Source organism: Panthera pardus, unplaced genomic scaffold, assembly GCF_024362965.1.
Source record: "Panthera pardus isolate Hobbes unplaced genomic scaffold, ASM2436296v1 HiC_scaffold_4, whole genome shotgun sequence".
NCBI classification, from domain to species: Eukaryota; Metazoa; Chordata; class Mammalia; order Carnivora; family Felidae; genus Panthera; species Panthera pardus.
This window is the reverse complement of record NW_026526969.1, coordinates 17,886,496-17,903,029: the sequence shown is the minus strand read 5'-3', so window position 1 is coordinate 17,903,029 and position 16,534 is coordinate 17,886,496. Positions and strand designations below refer to the sequence as shown.

Here is a 16,534-nt window from a genome sequence, read left to right as displayed (position 1 = left end):
CCGCGCCCCCCTCTACAAACACACGTACCCTGGACGTCGCGCGGGGAAAGCCCTCCGGCCCCTCTGGCTGCTTGCCGCCTTCACTAGCTGCCCGGCCAGCACCGGGCACCCTCGTTATGGAGAGGAGGCCACACACCTGCGAGAGGGGCCCCGACAACCTGGAAAGGGACGGGCTCGGTCCCCTCGGCTTGGCCCTGTCGGCACCTGGGACGCCTGTGCCCTGCTCGCCTCCCGCTTCTGGAGCTCTGGAGAGTTCCAACGACTTTGACACCGAGCAGGCCTCGTGCCCTGGAAGCCTCGGCCCCTTGTGTGTGTGTGCGCAGGGGGAGGGGGGTTCGGTTTTACAATTCATTCAATGGCAAGCGGTAATCGTGAGATTAGTAACTGTTGTGTTCAGAAAGTACATTCAAGCCGTCAGTCTCAAGGACGGTCAGGTACCTGGAGTCACAGACTTTCCCCACGTGACCCGTCATGTAAATCAGACTTAGTTTCTCGCCAGCGTTGATAAAAGCAGATCCAGGGAGAGAAGTCTGTCTGGGGTCACGTGCATGGTCTTAACGTGGCGAGTGCTTAGGCTGCGCTGATTGTCACATCAGGATGGCGGGAACAGTCACAGCCCTCCCGACTTTGCATCCCATTCTTGGGGGGGGGGGGGGCCTGTGCCTGCTGCCTCGAGGAGCCCCGCGCCACCAAGCCTATGTCCCTGAAAGGCGATGGGGGGGGTGGGGGGTGGGCAGGTCCTTGGAGAATCATAAGTCTCAAGACAACGTCTGTGCTTTGGGTCCCTGATGGGCTTTGCTCGTGTCACAGCACTTGTCCTTTGTAGCCAACGTGCCGGCTGACTTCTTCCCACCTGCCTTCTTTCCTTAGCCTGTGTTCTCTCGCGCCTCTGCTCCAGCCTCCCGGAGGCTGCGGGGGGGAGGGGGGGGGCAGGGTCCTGTCTGCCCTCCAGGGGCACCCCTAGCCCTCCGCCTATGGCCCCCTTCTCCAAGGTCTGGGACGAGCGTGTAATTCCGAGTCCCTGAGCGCATGGTACAGGGGTCACCTCGCCAACGCACCTCTCCCCCGTCTTCTTTTAGAAGGGATCAGTCCCCTCCCCCTCATTTATTTAAGTCACTTCTCCCAGGGTGGACTCTGGTGGCTACTGGGTCAGCTCCCTCCAGCCCCTCTACCAGGTGAGGCAGGGAGGCCCAGGCCACTCACTGGGTCCTCCTGTCAGGCCATCGGCCGTCTGGCCCTGCCCACAGAGGACCCTCCTCAGCCACCCGTGGAACCGCGGGGCCCACCCTGGGCACCCAAACCCCCAAGGGCCCTCCCTGTGCCCCAGAGCTGCTTGCGCCGGGCACTGTGGCGGGAGCTAAGAGCGGCGAAGCCGGGGCTGCTGGGTGCACCGGGAGGCCGTGAACCCAGCAAGCCTGAGGGGCAGGCCCGAGAAGAGGGGCCTCGGGGGCCAGTTCCGGCAGCTCTTCCAAGAGAGGCCGTCTTGAGGCCAGGCCCCTCGGCAGGCGGCCCGTGTGCCTTGGCGTCAGCGTCTCTCATGTTGATGAAGTGCAGATGTGAGCGCGTCGTGGCGGGGACGACAGGAAGCGCGGAGCTGCAGCGGGCTGGCGGCTGTCCAAAGCCCAGGGCCCCCGGTCCTGCGTGCAGGCCAGTGGCGGGGCTGCCGGGCCCACAGCCTCAGCCCCGCGGCCAGGGCTCGGGCTGTCCTCCCAACACATGCTTGTCCCCTGCTCGTGCGTACGGCCTGCCGGACCCCTGTAGCCTAGGAGTGCCCCGGAAACCGAGTCGGGAAAGAGCTGAGATGGGCCGCCGGGTTCCTTTGCTTCTCTGGGTTTTGCACCTCCATCATACGCAGATGGCAGCCATCTGTGCTCACAACTCGGCAGAGGGTGGGGACACACGAGGACCCCGGGCCCCGGCCCGCCCCCACGCTGGTCTCAGCCTCGGGTGGAGACTACGTTAAAGAAGGCTCTGATGGGGGCGCCTGGGTGGCACAGTCGGTTGAGCGTCCGACTTCAGCCAGGTCACGATCTCACGGTCCGTGAGTTCGAGCCCCGCGTCAGGCTCTGGGCTGATGGCTCGGAGCCTGGAGCCTGTTTCCGATTCTGTGTCTCCCTCTCTCTCTGCCCCTCCCCCGTTCATGCTCTGTTTCTCTCTGTCCCAAAAATAAATAAAAAACGTTGAAAAAAAAAAATAAAAAAAAAATAAAAAAAAAAAAAAAAATGAAGGCTCTGATGTGGAACACGTCCAGAAGGGAGGGGGAGCCTGTTTCCATCCAGTACCTCGCGGCAGCCCTGGCTCGTCCGCCTGGTGGAGGAGGGGCAGCGACTCCATCGGTTCTGTGAGCCAAAGAGAGCTCCTGAGCTCTGACTGCGCCCACCGGGCTCACCGGTCACCGCCGGCCCTCCTGGAGCCCCGGCCACGAGCTCACGTGCCTCCGCTGACGGGAGGTTCTGCCCTGACAGCGTGCCCTCCCTCCCCCTTCCTCAGCAGTCCCGCTCTTCACAGGCAAGGCTGTGGTTAGATGCACTGACCACACAGCCGGGGGCCCCAGGGGCGCCGCAGACCCAGCCGCCCCCTCCTTGCCCGCGCTGTGCAGAGAGGATCTGAGTGCAGGGTGCACAGCGCCAGGACCCCTGAATTCTATTGTTTCCCAAGGTGGGAGGGGGAAGCTACCTCAAGGCAGAAGTTTCTAGACCCAGGGAGGGCAGGAGCCCCAGGTCATTGTCGGCAGGAGAGAGGTTGCTGGAAGGTTAAGGTGAGGGGTGGGACCCATGCCTCCGAACCTCCCCTCCCTGGGGCTGCGTGGGGTCACGGGGGCCCGTGGACATGAGGACAGGGATGGGGTCCGGGGGATGTGCTGGGACCCCTGCCTCTATTCAGCCCAGGTGAGGGGCCCTCCGACCCCACACTGGGCATTGTGCACTGGTCCTCAGTCCATCAGGCTTGGGGCCCCGCACCCCCTTCCCCAGGCCCGCTGGGGTGTGAAGGCTCTACGGCCCCCCCCCCCCCCCCCCGCCGGCCTTTTCCCTTCTTCCTCGGCCCAGCTGAGGGCATGGACAGGTGTGTTTCAGAGGAGCATTTGCACAGCAGAAGGCCATGAAGGCAGGGAGGAAAACGTCCTGAGCACGTCCCTGGCCCTGTCGGCTGCAGAGGACACGCAGGTGGCCTTCAGCCCCGGGAGGAGTCGGGGCCCCGGTTTGCCGTATCGCTGTGCCGAGGAAGCCCGTCCGGCACGCGTCTCTGTGGGGCTGGTGGCGTGAGGGCTCCGAGCTGACATGGCTGCCGTGTCCCCCGCACAGCAAGGCAGTCTGGGAGAACATGGCCCGCGTGTGCGTGAAGACCCAGCGGCTGGACGTCGCCAAGGTGTGCCTGGGGAACATGGGCCACGCCCGCGGAGCCCGAGCGCTGCGCGAGGCCGAGCAGGAGCCAGAGCTGGAGGCCAGGGTGGCCGTGCTGGCCATACAGCTGGGCATGCTGGTGAGTCCGGCAAAGCCCCAGGGCGGGCGGGCGGGCGGACGGGCGGGCTGCCCTGCGGCAGAGGTAGGGTTGCAGCTGGCCCCACTGGGGAGGCCATGGCGTCTGCTCGTCTGGGTCACTAGCTTCCTCCAGAAAGCAGAGCGAGGCCCCTGAGGCACCACCGAGGCCTGTGTCCTCCGCCGCTGTCCTCCCCGTCTCAGGCACGTGCGTGAAACTCCCAGGCCGTCATGCACCTGGGAGGCCAGGTGGGGTTGGGGTCCGCAGGATGGTGCAGCAGGCGGGGTCTCCTCCTCGGCATGCAGGGGCAGCCCCCCAGCCTTCCTGGCTGATGCTTTCTCCCCGCGGGACACACTGCCATGCTGGCCTGGGCATCGCCGCCCCCAGGGGACACCAGCAGGCTTCCTGGAGCCCGAGGGCCCACGCTCACTCTCCCCTCTCCAGGAGGACGCCGAGCAGCTGTACCGGAAGTGCGGCCGCTACGACCTCCTCAACAAGCTGTACCAGGCGTCCGACCAGTGGCAGAAGGCCGTGGAGGCAGCGGAACTGCGGGACCGCATCCACCTGCGCACCACCTACTACAACTACGCCAGGCACCTGGAGGCCAGCGCCGACCGCAGCCTGGCCCTCAGCCAGTGAGCGAGGGCCCACGGGGAGGGCCGGGGCGGGCCCCTGTTCCCCTGCTCCCTCGGCCAGTGAGCGAGGGCCCACGGGGAGGGCCGGGAGGGGCCCGCATGCCCCTGCTTCATTCTCTGCCCCGGGGAGGGCCTTGGAGGCGCTCAGAAGAAGCTTGTAGGCTGAGGCACCGCCTCAGAGCAGGTGGCAGCCTTCTGGGTGGGAGGCTCCACAGGGCAGCTGGAGCTCAGTCTCGTCAGAACCTCAGGCCCCCGAGCGTCTCGCGCTGGGCTCCGGTCTCCGGGCCTGGGGTCGCCGGCAGCGCTGAGACCACGGGAGGAGCCACTGCCCCGCTGGCCTTGCAGCTACGAGAAGTCGGACACGCACCGCTTCGAGGTGCCCAGGATGCTCTCGGAGGACCCACAGTCCCTGGAGCTCTACGTCAATAAGATGAAGGACAAGTGAGTGTCGCCGCCAGGTGGTGGGCAGACGCAGGGTTGGCCGTGGTGCCCAGGGGCATCCTGCTGCTGCTTCCCTCGGGTGGGTGGCGGGGGGGGGGGGGGGCGCGGAGCATGAGGCATCCGTGCTCTCCTGCAGAGCTGCACCCTCCTGGCTGCTGGTGGCGCTGGGGTCCCGGGGCTCCTTTCCAGGGTGTGCAGGCCCTGAAGGGGATCGTGGGCTCCCCCCAGGACCCTGTGGAGGTGGTGGGCCCAGTACCTGGAGAGCCAGGCAGAGATGGACGCCGCGCTGCACTACTACGAGCTGGCACAGGACTACTTCTCCCTGGTCCGCATCCACTGCTTCCAGGGCAACATCCAGAAGGTAGACGCCTCTGGGGCGCCTGGGGGCTCAGTCGGGCAAGCCTCCTGTCTCGGCTCAGGTCATGATCTCATGGTTCGTGGGGTCCAGCCTCGCGTCGGGCTCTGTGCTGACAGCTCGGAGCCTGGAGCCTGCTTCCGATTCTGTGTCTCCCTCTTTCTCTCTGCCCCTCCCCTGCTCACTCTCTGCGTCTCTCACTCTCTCAAAAATGAATAATCATTAAAAAAAATAATAAAGAAGGTCGGAGGGGGCAGGGGGCAGGCCTGCCGGGCGTGGGGAGGCAGAGACATGGCCCCAGGGCGCCCTGCTCTCTTTCCAGGCTGCTGAGATCGCAAATGAGAGCGGAAACTGGGCCGCGTCCTATCATCTGGCCCGCCAGTACGAGAGTCAGGAGGAGGTGAGGCAGGCAGTGCACTTCTACGCGCGCGCACAGGCCTTCAACAACGCCATCCGCCTGTGCAAGGTAGGCGGCCGGCCGGCGTGCAGCCCCTGGTGGCTAAAGCCGGGCAGGTGGGAGGCTCCGTCCAGGTCACTTCAGAAAGAGGAGAGAGTTGTATCGCGAGGCCCTATTCCCCACCCCGGCCTGTTTCCACCACGCCCGCCTCACTCTGGGCGCCGGAGCGTCCGCCCCTCATCCGCCTGCCGCAGCCTCCTTGGCGGTGTTTGCAAAAGCGAGCACTCGGGCTGGCTTGGCTCTTGGGGCCTGTGCACAGCAAGGAGGGACATTCTGAGTGGGCGAGAGTGCCCCCGCCCACCCTGGAGAGCCCTCGTGTCAGATAGGTCCTACAACATTATTAATAGGAAGAGAAGGGAGCCCCCCCAGAATTCTGTGTGCAGACCCGGGGAGACATTCGACACTGGAAACCACAGTCATGTAGACCAACAGCGTGCCGGGCAGGGGCGGTGGGCTCCTCGGGCGCCCTCAGCACAGTGCACAGGAGGCCCTGGCGACCCCGTCCCCGCAGGAGAACGGCCTGGACGACCAGCTCATGAACCTGGCCCTGCTGAGCTCCCCCGAGGACATGACGGAGGCGGCGCTCTACTACGAGGACAAGGGCGAGCACGTGGACAGGGCGGTGATGCTGTACCACAAGGTGAGCCAGCGGCCGGGTACCCCGGGGCCTGCCGCCGTGCCGGGGGCGCCACTCGGGCGTTCTCGGGACCTGGGGCCTGGGCGGCCGCTCAGAGTGCCCCACCGTCCACAGGCCGGCCACTTCTCCAAGGCTCTGGAGCTGGCCTTCGCCACCCAGCAGTTTGTGGCCCTGCAGCTCATAGCGGAGGACCTGGACGAGAGTTCGGACCCCGCCCTCCTGGCCCGCTGCTCGGACTTCTTCCTTGAGCACAATCAGTACGAGAAGGCGGTGGAGCTGCTCCTGGCCGCAAAGAAGGTACGGCCTGGGGCCCCTGCGTGGCACCCACTCAGGCACCGAAGCCCGGGGCCACCTTTTCCAGACACGGTGGATGTAGCTCTGCCGTCTCTCATGGTTACGGTTTCACAAGGAGGCTGTGGCTCTGGCCTGTCCTGGGGGTGTTGGAGCCTGGGAACGGGCTCACCTGTGCAGCCCCTTCGTGAGTCTTCACGTCGTAACCAGGGCGGCATGCTCGTCCTTTCCGTGTGTGCGGCAAACACACATGACATCGGATTTAGCATCTTAGCTATTTTCTAAGTGTGTTTAAAAAGTTTTTTAGGTTTATTTATTTGAGAGAGAGAGAGAGCATTCACACACAGGAGGGGCAGAGAGAGAGAGAGAGAGAGAGAGAGAGAGAGAGGAGAGAATCCCAAGCAGGCTCCGTGCTGTCAGGGCCCAACATGGGGCTCAAACTCACGAATCATGAGATAATGGCCTGAGCCGAAACTAAGAGTCAGACACTTAGGCGACTGAGCCCCCCAGGTGCCCTGCTCTTTCTGAGTGTCGAGTGCGTTGACATTGTGGTGCAACCTCCACGTACCTCCTTTCATCTTGCAAAACCGAAGCTCTGTCCCCCTGAAATGCCAGCTGCCCATCCTCCCCTAGCCCCGGCACCCACCGTCTACCTCCTGTGTCTATGAGTTTGACGACTCCGGAGACCACACGTAAGTGGAATCGTACAGGATCTGCCCTTGTGGGTCCGGTTTATTTCACTGAGTGTCGTACCGTCAAGGTTCATCGGTGCTGTAGCAGGTGTCAAAACCTCCTTCCTTTTTCAGGCCAAGTAGTACTCCGTTCCGCATAGGCAGTGCCTCGTGTTTCCCTGCCCTCGGACACTGGCTCGCCTCCACCTCTTGGCTCTTGTGAATACTGCTGCTGTGAACACGGGTGTACAAATCTCTCTTCAACCCTGCTTTCAATTCCTGCAGGCACTTACCCAGAAACGGAATTACCAGACTATCTGGTAACTCGGTTCTAGTTTTTTGAGGACCCTCCAGACCGTCTTCCACAGCCGCTGCCCCAGTTTTCATTGCCAGCAGCCGTGCACAGGGCTCCTATCCTGCCACGTCCTAACCATCACTTGTTGGTAGCGTTTTATAGACAGCACTCTCAGGCGTGTTGCAGCCGTACTCTAAGTAGAAGGCTTGTCCCTGATAGCCACTGAATGGAGACGAAGAAAACTGTTAGCCATGCGAAATCAGCCTGTCCAAATTGAAAGTTATTTCTTCCTGAAGCCAGAATTGTGCTTGTAGCTTCGTGCCTCCCTGGTGAGCGACACGAGAATTCTCGCCCAAGTAAGAGGCACGTGCCGGGTTCATGGCCAGACCCAGCAGATAGATGCACATGTCCACCCTCCCTAAGGCAGCCCCAGGCCTAATCTGAGTCAGGAAAAACACCACAGGGCTTTTTCTAGCCAGATAAGTGGATTCTGTAGTTTCACAGTGAAACCCAGATAAGCCAGAACAGCCGGGGAAAATTTGGAAGAAGATTAACAAGCGGTGACGAGGCCCCAAGATTGTAAAATGCATCGGAGATAGAACACTTGAGGTCGAGTCCATGAGCAGGCCTACAGGTCAGTGGAAAATATTAGAAAACCCAGAAGGAGAACCATTTACATAGGCACATCTAGCAGGTGCTGAGGAGCACTTCACAACCGGGGGCAAAAGGTGAACCGTCCGCTCAAAGGGGTTGATGCAACGAGGCAGCCACTTGGGAAAACACGCAAGTAAACCCTCTTCGTCTCCTGTGTCCCAGTAAGTTCCAGATGTGTCTACGATTTAAGTGTCCCAGTGAAACGGCAGCCAGCACCGAAAGCCACGGGACGTCTCGTACAGTCTGAAAACACAGAAGGTGTGTTCTGAGTAGGATTCAAAACCCAATGGGAAAGACTCATTGATGTAACCAAATATAAATTTGAAAATAACACATGGAAAAAAAACACCATAAAAGAGTAAAGATAAATAATAAAATGAGAAAAGATATGTTCTACCTCTATCCCAAAGTCTCCTGTTCCTAATATGTATGGAGTTCCTATAAACAGTAGGAAATTTACCAGCAACTCACAAGGAAAGGACAAAGATTGTGGACAGTTTCTTTTAAGAAGGAAATGTAGATGGGAACGCCTGGGTGGCTCTGTCAGTTAAGCATCTGACTGTTGATTTCAACTCAGGTCATGATCCCAGGGTCGTGAGTTCGAGCCCCATGTCAGGCTCCTTGCGGATGGCTCGGATTCTCTCTCTCTCCCCTCCCCCCCAAAATAAATAAGTAAACTTAAAAAAAAAAAAAAAAAGGAAGGAAATGTGGGTGTTCCAGAACATCAGATTCTTAGCCTCGTTTGTAATAAGAGAAATACAAATCAAAACTCACGGAGATCCCGTTTGCCCTGGATTCCACCCATGAAGGTGAAAAGGTAAGCAAACCCCCTGGATTGTTGTGGGACACAGGTGTGCTCGGGCAGGACAGGAACACGGCAGGCACTGCCCGTCCCGGCCCGGGATCAGTCCCAACAGCGCACCGGCAGGCAGCGACGAGGCAGGTGTGCACCTGCGGGCGGGGCGGCGAGGAGCCAGCGTCCTCTTGTGGTGGAGCACCGCTCAGCCATCCAAACCACAGAGGTGGCATCTCCTCCAAGACCTGCCCTCAAGTGAAGGATACAAAATTTCCCTTAAATTTTTAACAAAATTAATTCAAACCCTTAACTTAAAAATTTGAGAAGAATCGTGGAAGAAAATCAATTTCTGGCTTCTGTGTCCTCCCACAAGCAGGACAGTGTGCTCTGGGGCTCCCCGCCCCCCCCCCCCTTGCCCTGCATAGTGCATAGCATGACACAGTCACCCGGCTGAGCATCGGCCTCTGCGTGGTGAGCCGCCACCTCGGGCCCCGTGGTGACCGCCCCTCCCGCCCCCCCCCGGCGCCTTGCAGCACCACGAAGCCCTGCAGCTCTGCCTGGAGCAGAACATGACCATCACCGAGGAGATGGCTGAGAAGATGACCGTGCCCAAGGACTCCAAGGACCTGTCTGAAGAGTCTCGGCGCCAGCTGCTGGAGCAGATCGCCAACTGCTGCATGCGCCAGGGCAGCTACCACCTGGCCACCAAGAAGTACACGCAGGCGGGGAACAAGCTCAAGGTGAGCACGCCCGCCGGCGGGGTGGCACCCACGTGCCCGCGAGTCGCGTCTCCGCTTGCCCCGAGTTTAAGCGAGTTTAAGCCCGACCGACTTTCCCTGCCCGGGCTTGCCTGCGTCCTGCGGGGACCAAGGAGCCCTGAGCTCCCTCTGGTGGTGAAATCCTCTTGAGCCTGCCTGGCGCTTCCCCGTCTAGGCCATGAGAGCGCTGCTGAAGTCGGGGGACACGGAGAAGATCGTGTTCTTTGCGGGCGTCTCGAGGCAAAAGGAGATCTACATCATGGCTGCCAACTACCTGCAGTCCCTGGACTGGCGGAAGGAGCCGGAGATCATGAAGACCATCATCAGCTTCTACACCAAGGGGCGGGCCCTGGACCTCCTGGCCAGCTTCTACGAGGCCTGCGCCCAGGTACACGCCCTCCGCCCGGTCCCCGGTCCCCCCCGCCCCGGGGCGGCTCGTGGACCCCTGCGGGCCCTGACGGGTCTCCTCCTTGCAGGTGGAGATCGATGAATACCAAAACTACGACAAAGCCCACGGGGCGCTGACCGAGGCCTACAAGTGCCTGGCCAAGGCCAAGGCCAAGAGCCCCCTGGACCAGGAGACCAAGCTGGCTCAGCTGCAGAGCAAGATGACACTGGTGAAGCGGCTCATCCAGGCCCGAAGGTGCGTTCACAGGACGGCTGCACCTCGGACCCCACGGAGCCCCCAGGCTCCCCCTCACAGCTGGGAACCAGACCCGGGTGTCACATGCAGACAGCGCTCAGCAGGGAGCCCCGTGAGCCCTGGGTGGGATGCATGGACGTCATGTTGCGTCCTTCACACTAAGCTCCTCCTGGGGAATTCTCAAACCTAGGTGCATTCCCAGGCCAGTTCCAGAAAAAAACAGAGAAGTCTGGGGTGGGGGCAGTGAGGCAGATGTGGGTCAGGAGAGCATGTGTGTGAGGGGAGCCCGGGGCCTTCTAAAGTGTGTGCAGGGCTCCAGCTTAATGGTTGGGAGCCGGCGGGCCACCACAGCACCCAGAGGTGCGGGGACAGTTTGAAGGGCGCTTGCAAGTAGCAGGTTGTTGCTGTTTTTAGGAGAGACCATGTAAATTCGGACATGATGCCAGTTTTTATCTCCTGGCAACCCACCCGGCTTTGCCAGGAGCCTGCTATGTGGGCAGCAGGGCTCGGCTTATCCCTGAACCAGTACAAGCCTTTTCCTCATCTGGGAACAGGCTTTTAAAAGAAAAGTTGCAAAAATATTTTGAACCCTTGTACAAAGTGGGGCTCCCTGCTTGGATACGTAAGTTCTGGAATATCTGCTACGCCTGGGCTGCGGGAGGGAGAGAGCAGGACATTGGGAAGCAAGGAGCAGGGCACCCTGGAGCTCCTTCCTGGTCCCCCCACCGCTTACACCACCCCTGTTCCGCGACGGACCCCGGACCCCAGCGTGTCGTGTCCAGCGCGCCGCTGCGCTGGTCTTCGCTGGTGCTCACCCCCTGCCTGACCTCCTCGGGCAGGGCGCCCTGCATCCCCCTGCATCAGTGTCCCCTTCCAGACTGGTGGGCCGGCAGGGATTGGGGTGACAAGCTGAGTGTAGCACGGTAGCAGGAGTGCGAGCTAGCCCGAGTTTCCATTCAACGAATCGGTGAGTTTATGAATGAACTCAGTAATGAATCAGTTTAATTCATGGGAATTAACTTCACAAAAGTTTCGCGCGGCTGACTCCAGGAGCTCCTCATTCAGGTGGGGAGGCTGCTCTGACCCCTGTCCCCTGACCGCGGCCGTGTTCCTGCTCTGGGCAGGACATATGCCGAGGACCCTAAGGAGGCGGTCAAGCAGTGTGAGCTGCTCCTGGAGGAGCCCGAGCTGGACAGCAGCGTCCGCGTCGGGGACGTCTACAGCTTCCTGGTGCAGCACTACCTGCAGACGGAGGAGTTCCAGGCGGTGAGGCGGCGCGGGGGCGGGGCTTCCGGGGAAGGGGGCGGGCTCCGCTTCGCGGCTGTCCCCGCCCTCTGAGCCGCAGGTGTTTCTCCTGTGTTTGATTTTTCAGCCTTTTTTATTTGGAATAATTTCAAACTGAGAATTACAAGAATAAGAGAACCCACACATAACCCTTCATCAGATTTGGCAGGTTTAAAAATTTTGCTACATTTACTTACTCATTTTACGTGTGTGTTTTCAAATTTCTATTTTCTACCTAACATGGGTATTTTTCTGAGCGCTCTGAGAATCGCAGGCGCCCTGCCCTCCCCGCTCGGTTCGCAGACACTCGGGTAGATGCCCAGGGCTGGGATGGTGGGGTTGTGTGGTAAGTGTGTGTTTAACGTTTTAAGAAACTGCCAGACTTCTTCCTTTTTGTAAAAGTGTCTTTTTCACGGTTGGTTTCAGGGTTATTCTAGCCTTATAAAATGCACTGGGGAGCATGCCCACCTCCCGTATTTTCCAGAAGAGTTTATGTAAGATTGCTTGATTTCTTCCTTCCTTGATAGAATGCCTACCTGAACCCACCTGGCCTGGAGCTTTCTTTGCGGAAGGGTTTCGGTAATTCATTTTAGCAGAGCACTTCTCAGACATTTTGGTGTCTGGACCCCTTTGCACTAGGAGAGTTATTGAGGACCCAAAGACCATTGGTCTGTGTGGGGCGCACCTACCAGTATTTACTATTACCCAATAAAACTAATGTAAAAATATTTGTTAATTCACTTAAACCCGTGATATGTTAACATAAGTAACATTTTCTTTGAAGCAATTTTATATTTTTTATATTTTGCGAAACAAATTGAGGAAAGTAGCACTATGTTACATTTCTCCAAATCTCTCGTCCAGCTAAATCCGATGGGATCAGTTTCTGCTTTTGCACTCAACTTGGTGAAATAGGGTTTTTCTTAGCTGAAATATATGAAGAAAATGTAGCCTCACAGCAATACGTAGGCGAAGGGGCCTCTTCAGACACGTGCAGGCCACCTTTGATGGTGCGCCACAAGTCGACAAGTGGTGATTCTTTTTTTTTAATGTTTATTTATTTTTGAGGACAGAGGATTTGAAGCAGGCTCTGTGCTGAGAGCAGAGAGCCCAATGTGGGGCTCGAACTCACGAACTATGAGATCATGACCTGACCTGAAGTCAGCTGAGCCACCTAGGCGCCCCAGGTGGCAATCCTCAAAAGTTAGTTGCGATGTTGGAATGCTGTTGTATTCTGTCACGTTTAAAACTCAATGGTCTGTCTCAGATCTTTTACACACACATCGTTTTATGACATCATGTTGTTTGCGGAGTTGGAAGATGTTGACACATTTCATTATATGTATCAGAACACCATATTTGCAGAAATCACCACCAGCCTCGTCAGAAAATACGGCATCGGGAAGACGTCCGGCTCGTGGTGGCCGATACGCAAGGTTTCTGAAATCCTTCCGTTTGAAAGCTCAGATTTTATCCTTGGCAAAACTCTTGCCTGTTCCTCTTTTCCTTGATGTGGTGGCCCCTTGGTTCCTTTTTGAGACAGTCTGCCACGAACCCGAGTCTGAGTAGCCACGCTTACCTGCAGTCACGTTTACAAGTAAAGGCGGTATTCTATGCGCGAGCGGCCACTTTTGCTCACGACCTCCAAAGCTGTGCCTCGTCTCCGCGCACGTTCGGTACGACCCGTCTTTCACTTCCGCCATCCTGGTGGGTGCGTCGCGGTAGCTCATGGTGGTTTCAGTGCCCCTCTCTCTCTGACCACCGGTGTCGCACAGCTGCTCATAGGTTCGTCTCCTCCTCCAAGTGCCCGAATCCTCCCCTGTCAGTTTGTTGGGGGTCTGTCTTCTCAACGTTGCTTGTGGCCCTTATGAATTCTGGGGACCTTTCCTTTACCAGCGTGTGACCTCTAGTGTTTTCTCCCTGTCTGGGGGAAATTCCCTCCTGTCCCTCTCTCCTCTCCTTACGGAACTCCAATGATCTGTGTATACTATCCCCTGCTTCAACTGATTGTCCTCTTTTTTTTTCCAGAATTTTCTCTGGTTTTCATTTTTGGTGGTGGCTTTTACTGTTGCTTCAAGTTTACCAGGCCTGTTCAGTACTCTGATGTTGCTCCTGGGCCTGTATTACACCTGCTGTTATAATTTTCCCCACTAGTAGCTTCTGGATCACATCGAGTTAGTTCCCTTGTCTTTTCTCTCGAGTTTGGTCACATCTTGTTGTTGTTCCTTACGTCTAGCAGTTCCTGGACATTATGGATAAACCACCATAGAGACTCTGGATTTTTTAGGTTCCTTCCTTCCTTCCTTTCCTTCCATCCTTCCTTCCATCCTTCCTTTCCTTTCCTTCTTTCCTTTCCTTCCTTCCTTCCTTCCTTCCTTCCTTCCTTCCTTCCCTTCCTTCCTTCCTTCCTTCCCTTCCTTCCTTCCTTCCTTTCCTTCCTTCCTTCCTTTCTTCCTCCCTCCCTCTCTCCCTTCCTCCCTCTCTCCTTCCCTTCCTTCCTTCCAGCATTGCAGGCAGCAACAAGAGCCTCTATGCTCAGCACATCACCTTGGGCTGGCCTTGAAGTCAGCCCCTGTCCCCACCACATGCAGCATGTGCTAGCTAGGTTGACCAGAGAGCCGCGTTCATGGTCAGGGTGTGGGCTCCCCTCGGTGATTGTCTTCTGACGTCTCCTCACTTCTGGCGGCTGCAGTTGACCTCAGTTCTGGTTCTGGTTCTTCGAGTCAGTGAGGGTGGGTTTTCTACGTGACATTCAGCTTCCCACAGTGGCCCTTGTTTGGAGCCTGTGGGACTTAGCAACCTTAACTTAGAAGAAATAAACATGAGTGGTGAGGTGGACAGGCCTAGGTCTCCTCCGGGCAGGGAGAGAAGGCCCCTGTCACTGCTCTGGTGTCTCCCATGCTCCCTCGCACTCACCTCGTCACCACGTCGGAGCCCAACCCTAAGGCCCCTGACCCTGGTCAGTGTCCTCAGTGGCCAGGACATCCAGGAGCACTTCTGTCTTTGTCACCCTTCAGCTGTGTCTGGTGACCGTGCCGGCCTTCTGGAAACTGCTTCCTTGCCCGTGCCGACACCAGCTGTGCACACGGAGGGTGACACCCCTGGGCCACAGTGCAGCCCTGCGGTCTCTGGCAGACCCCACCCCGGGGGGGCACGCCCTCAATTCCCCTCGCTCCCGAAGCTCAGAGCCCTGGCATTGGCCTTGGCCTGCCTTGTGCTTGTGCTTGTGTCCCGTGAGCCCTGCATGGTGCCTGGGTCACACAGGCAGTGGACACATTCTCAGGAAATCTCTTCCTGTGCGGGTGTCCCCCCACCTCGCTTGAGAATGCCGGAGGGCTTGCATTCTGCCCATCCTCCGTCCTTCCAACACTCATGGCTCACCTTTCTACTTTCATCTTTCTCTCTTACTTTTTATATCTTGGTTCTGTCTGCTCAAAATAAAATTGCTCAGGAAATTTATCATCTTTAAGAAATGCTAAGATTAAGGGCACCTGAGTGACCCAACCAGTTGAGCATCTGACTTCAGCTCAGATCATGATCTCATGGTTTGTGACTTTGAGCCCCATGTCGGGCTCTCTGCTGTCAGTGCAGAGCCCGCTTCAGATCCTCTGTCCCCCTCTCTCTGCCCCTCCCCCCGCCCAAAGCAAACATTAAAAAAAAAGAATACTAAGATCTAGAGAACCTGGTTGGCTCAGTCAGTTAAGCGTCTGGCCCTTGATTTTAGCTCAGGTCATGATCTCACAGTTCGTGAGATCAAACTCAGTGTCGGGGTCTTTGTGGACAGTGTGGAGCCTGCTTGGGATTCTCTTTCTCCCCTTCCCCCGCTCACACACGTGTGTGCTCTCTCTCTCTAAAAATACACTTTATTTATTTTTTAAATGTTTATTTGAGAGAGAGAGAGCAAGCAAGGGAGGGGCAGAGAGAGAGGGAGACACAGAATCCAAAACAGGCTCCAGGCGCTGTGATGTCAGCGCAGAGCCCGACATGGGGCTAGAACTCATGAGCCTGATCATGACCTGATCCAAAGTCAGACACCCAACTGACTGAGCCACCCAGGTGCCCCTCAAAATACACTTAAAAAAAAAAAAATTAAGATCTGATCTTTCCCATAAACAGTTTTAAAGCTCCTAGAAATTTTGATCACATCTGAGCTGATATGAAGTGTACCTTGGGAGTGGGCCTTAGAAGCCACATGGGACCCTGTTCCTCCCCTCATTCTTGTGTGTGGCCCTCCCTGTGGGTGCAGCAGGTGTCAGCAGGTGCAGGCAGGCCTGGGCAGATGTGAGCAGGCATGGGCAGGTGAGGGCAGGTGTGGGGCAGGCGTTGGCACGTGTGGAAGGGGGGACAGGTGTAGGCAGATGTAAGCAGGCACAGCAGGCGAGTGGCGGGCCTGGGCACATGTGGACAGGTGTGGGTCCTCGAGCACAGGCCGCTCACAGGACTCTCCGGGGCAGCTGGCTGGACCTGTTCAGCCGGGAGTGCTGATCACAGCTGACAGCATTGACAGAGGCTTAAAGTCGGACACCTTGGAAAGGCCGTGCAGTCACAGTCAACTGCCCTGTTGGGAAGGTGTCCCTCACCACCTGGGGCGGGTGCCCAGGAAGCTCCGTGCCCTGGACTGAGGGGGTGGCTCCCCTGGTTCTCGCTGCGGACTAACCTGGTAACGGCTGTCCCCACCCAGGCATACAGGTATCTGGAGGAGATGCGGAAGAAAGTGCCCTCCGCCAACATGTCCTACTACGTGAGCCAGCAGACCGTGGACGCCGTGCACCGGGGCCTGGGCCTCCCTGTGATGCGCGCCATGTCCGGGCGGGTCCACCACAACAGCGTCGACGACCGCAGAGAGGCAGATGAGGAGGTGCAGGAGGAGGAAGAGGATAGCGAGCCCTGACAGCCGCTGCTGCTCCCCCAGAACCTGCCAGGGTTCATGGCAAGAGCCTGACTTTCTCGTTGAAATGACAGCTGTGTCTGACACCCCAGGGCACCGGCTGTCCTGCTCAGAAGGGGCCTTGAGGTCCCTTTCCTGCCCAGGGACTTGGTTCCTCTTCTCCAGGACCGTCTCCCCAGCATAGTCTGTAAAGCCTAAAAACCTTGTGGAACTCGATGGACTGCAGATATTAGCGTGTTCACTGCGCCTCGC

At 58.2% G+C, this 16,534-nt stretch overlaps 1 protein-coding gene and 1 non-coding gene across 9 annotated transcripts in view; one reads left to right on the top strand and one right to left on the bottom strand.

Moving 5' to 3' along the window:
• IFT140 (intraflagellar transport 140) overlaps window positions 1-16,498 on the top strand; it is a 76,159-nt gene extending 59,661 nt beyond the window's left edge. For 7 of the 8 annotated variants that reach the window (XM_019468112.2, XM_019468113.2, XM_019468115.2 and 4 more), the window contains 12 exons: window positions 3,303-3,480; window positions 3,922-4,112; window positions 4,458-4,553; window positions 4,782-4,914; window positions 5,231-5,374; window positions 5,877-6,005; window positions 6,117-6,299; window positions 9,243-9,449; window positions 9,643-9,855; window positions 9,944-10,110; window positions 11,235-11,376; window positions 16,076-16,498. In XM_019468112.2, coding sequence (XP_019323657.2) covers window positions 3,303-3,480; window positions 3,922-4,112; window positions 4,458-4,553; window positions 4,782-4,914; window positions 5,231-5,374; window positions 5,877-6,005; window positions 6,117-6,299; window positions 9,243-9,449; window positions 9,643-9,855; window positions 9,944-10,110; window positions 11,235-11,376; window positions 16,076-16,285 — 1,993 coding nt within the window. In that variant the 3' untranslated portion in view covers window positions 16,286-16,498. Of the gene's footprint in view, window positions 1-3,302; window positions 3,481-3,921; window positions 4,113-4,457; window positions 4,554-4,781; window positions 4,915-5,230; window positions 5,375-5,876; window positions 6,006-6,116; window positions 6,300-9,242; window positions 9,450-9,642; window positions 9,856-9,943; window positions 10,111-11,234; window positions 11,377-11,482; window positions 11,741-16,075 lie in introns of all 8 variants that reach the window. The other variant, XR_002085498.2, reaches the window with a different exon arrangement.
• Window positions 488-616, bottom strand: LOC128774782 (small nucleolar RNA SNORA72). Its single transcript, XR_008419249.1, has one exon. It is a non-coding gene; the product is annotated as a small nucleolar RNA SNORA72 (small nucleolar RNA).
• Window positions 16,499-16,534: the final 36 nt, after the last annotated feature.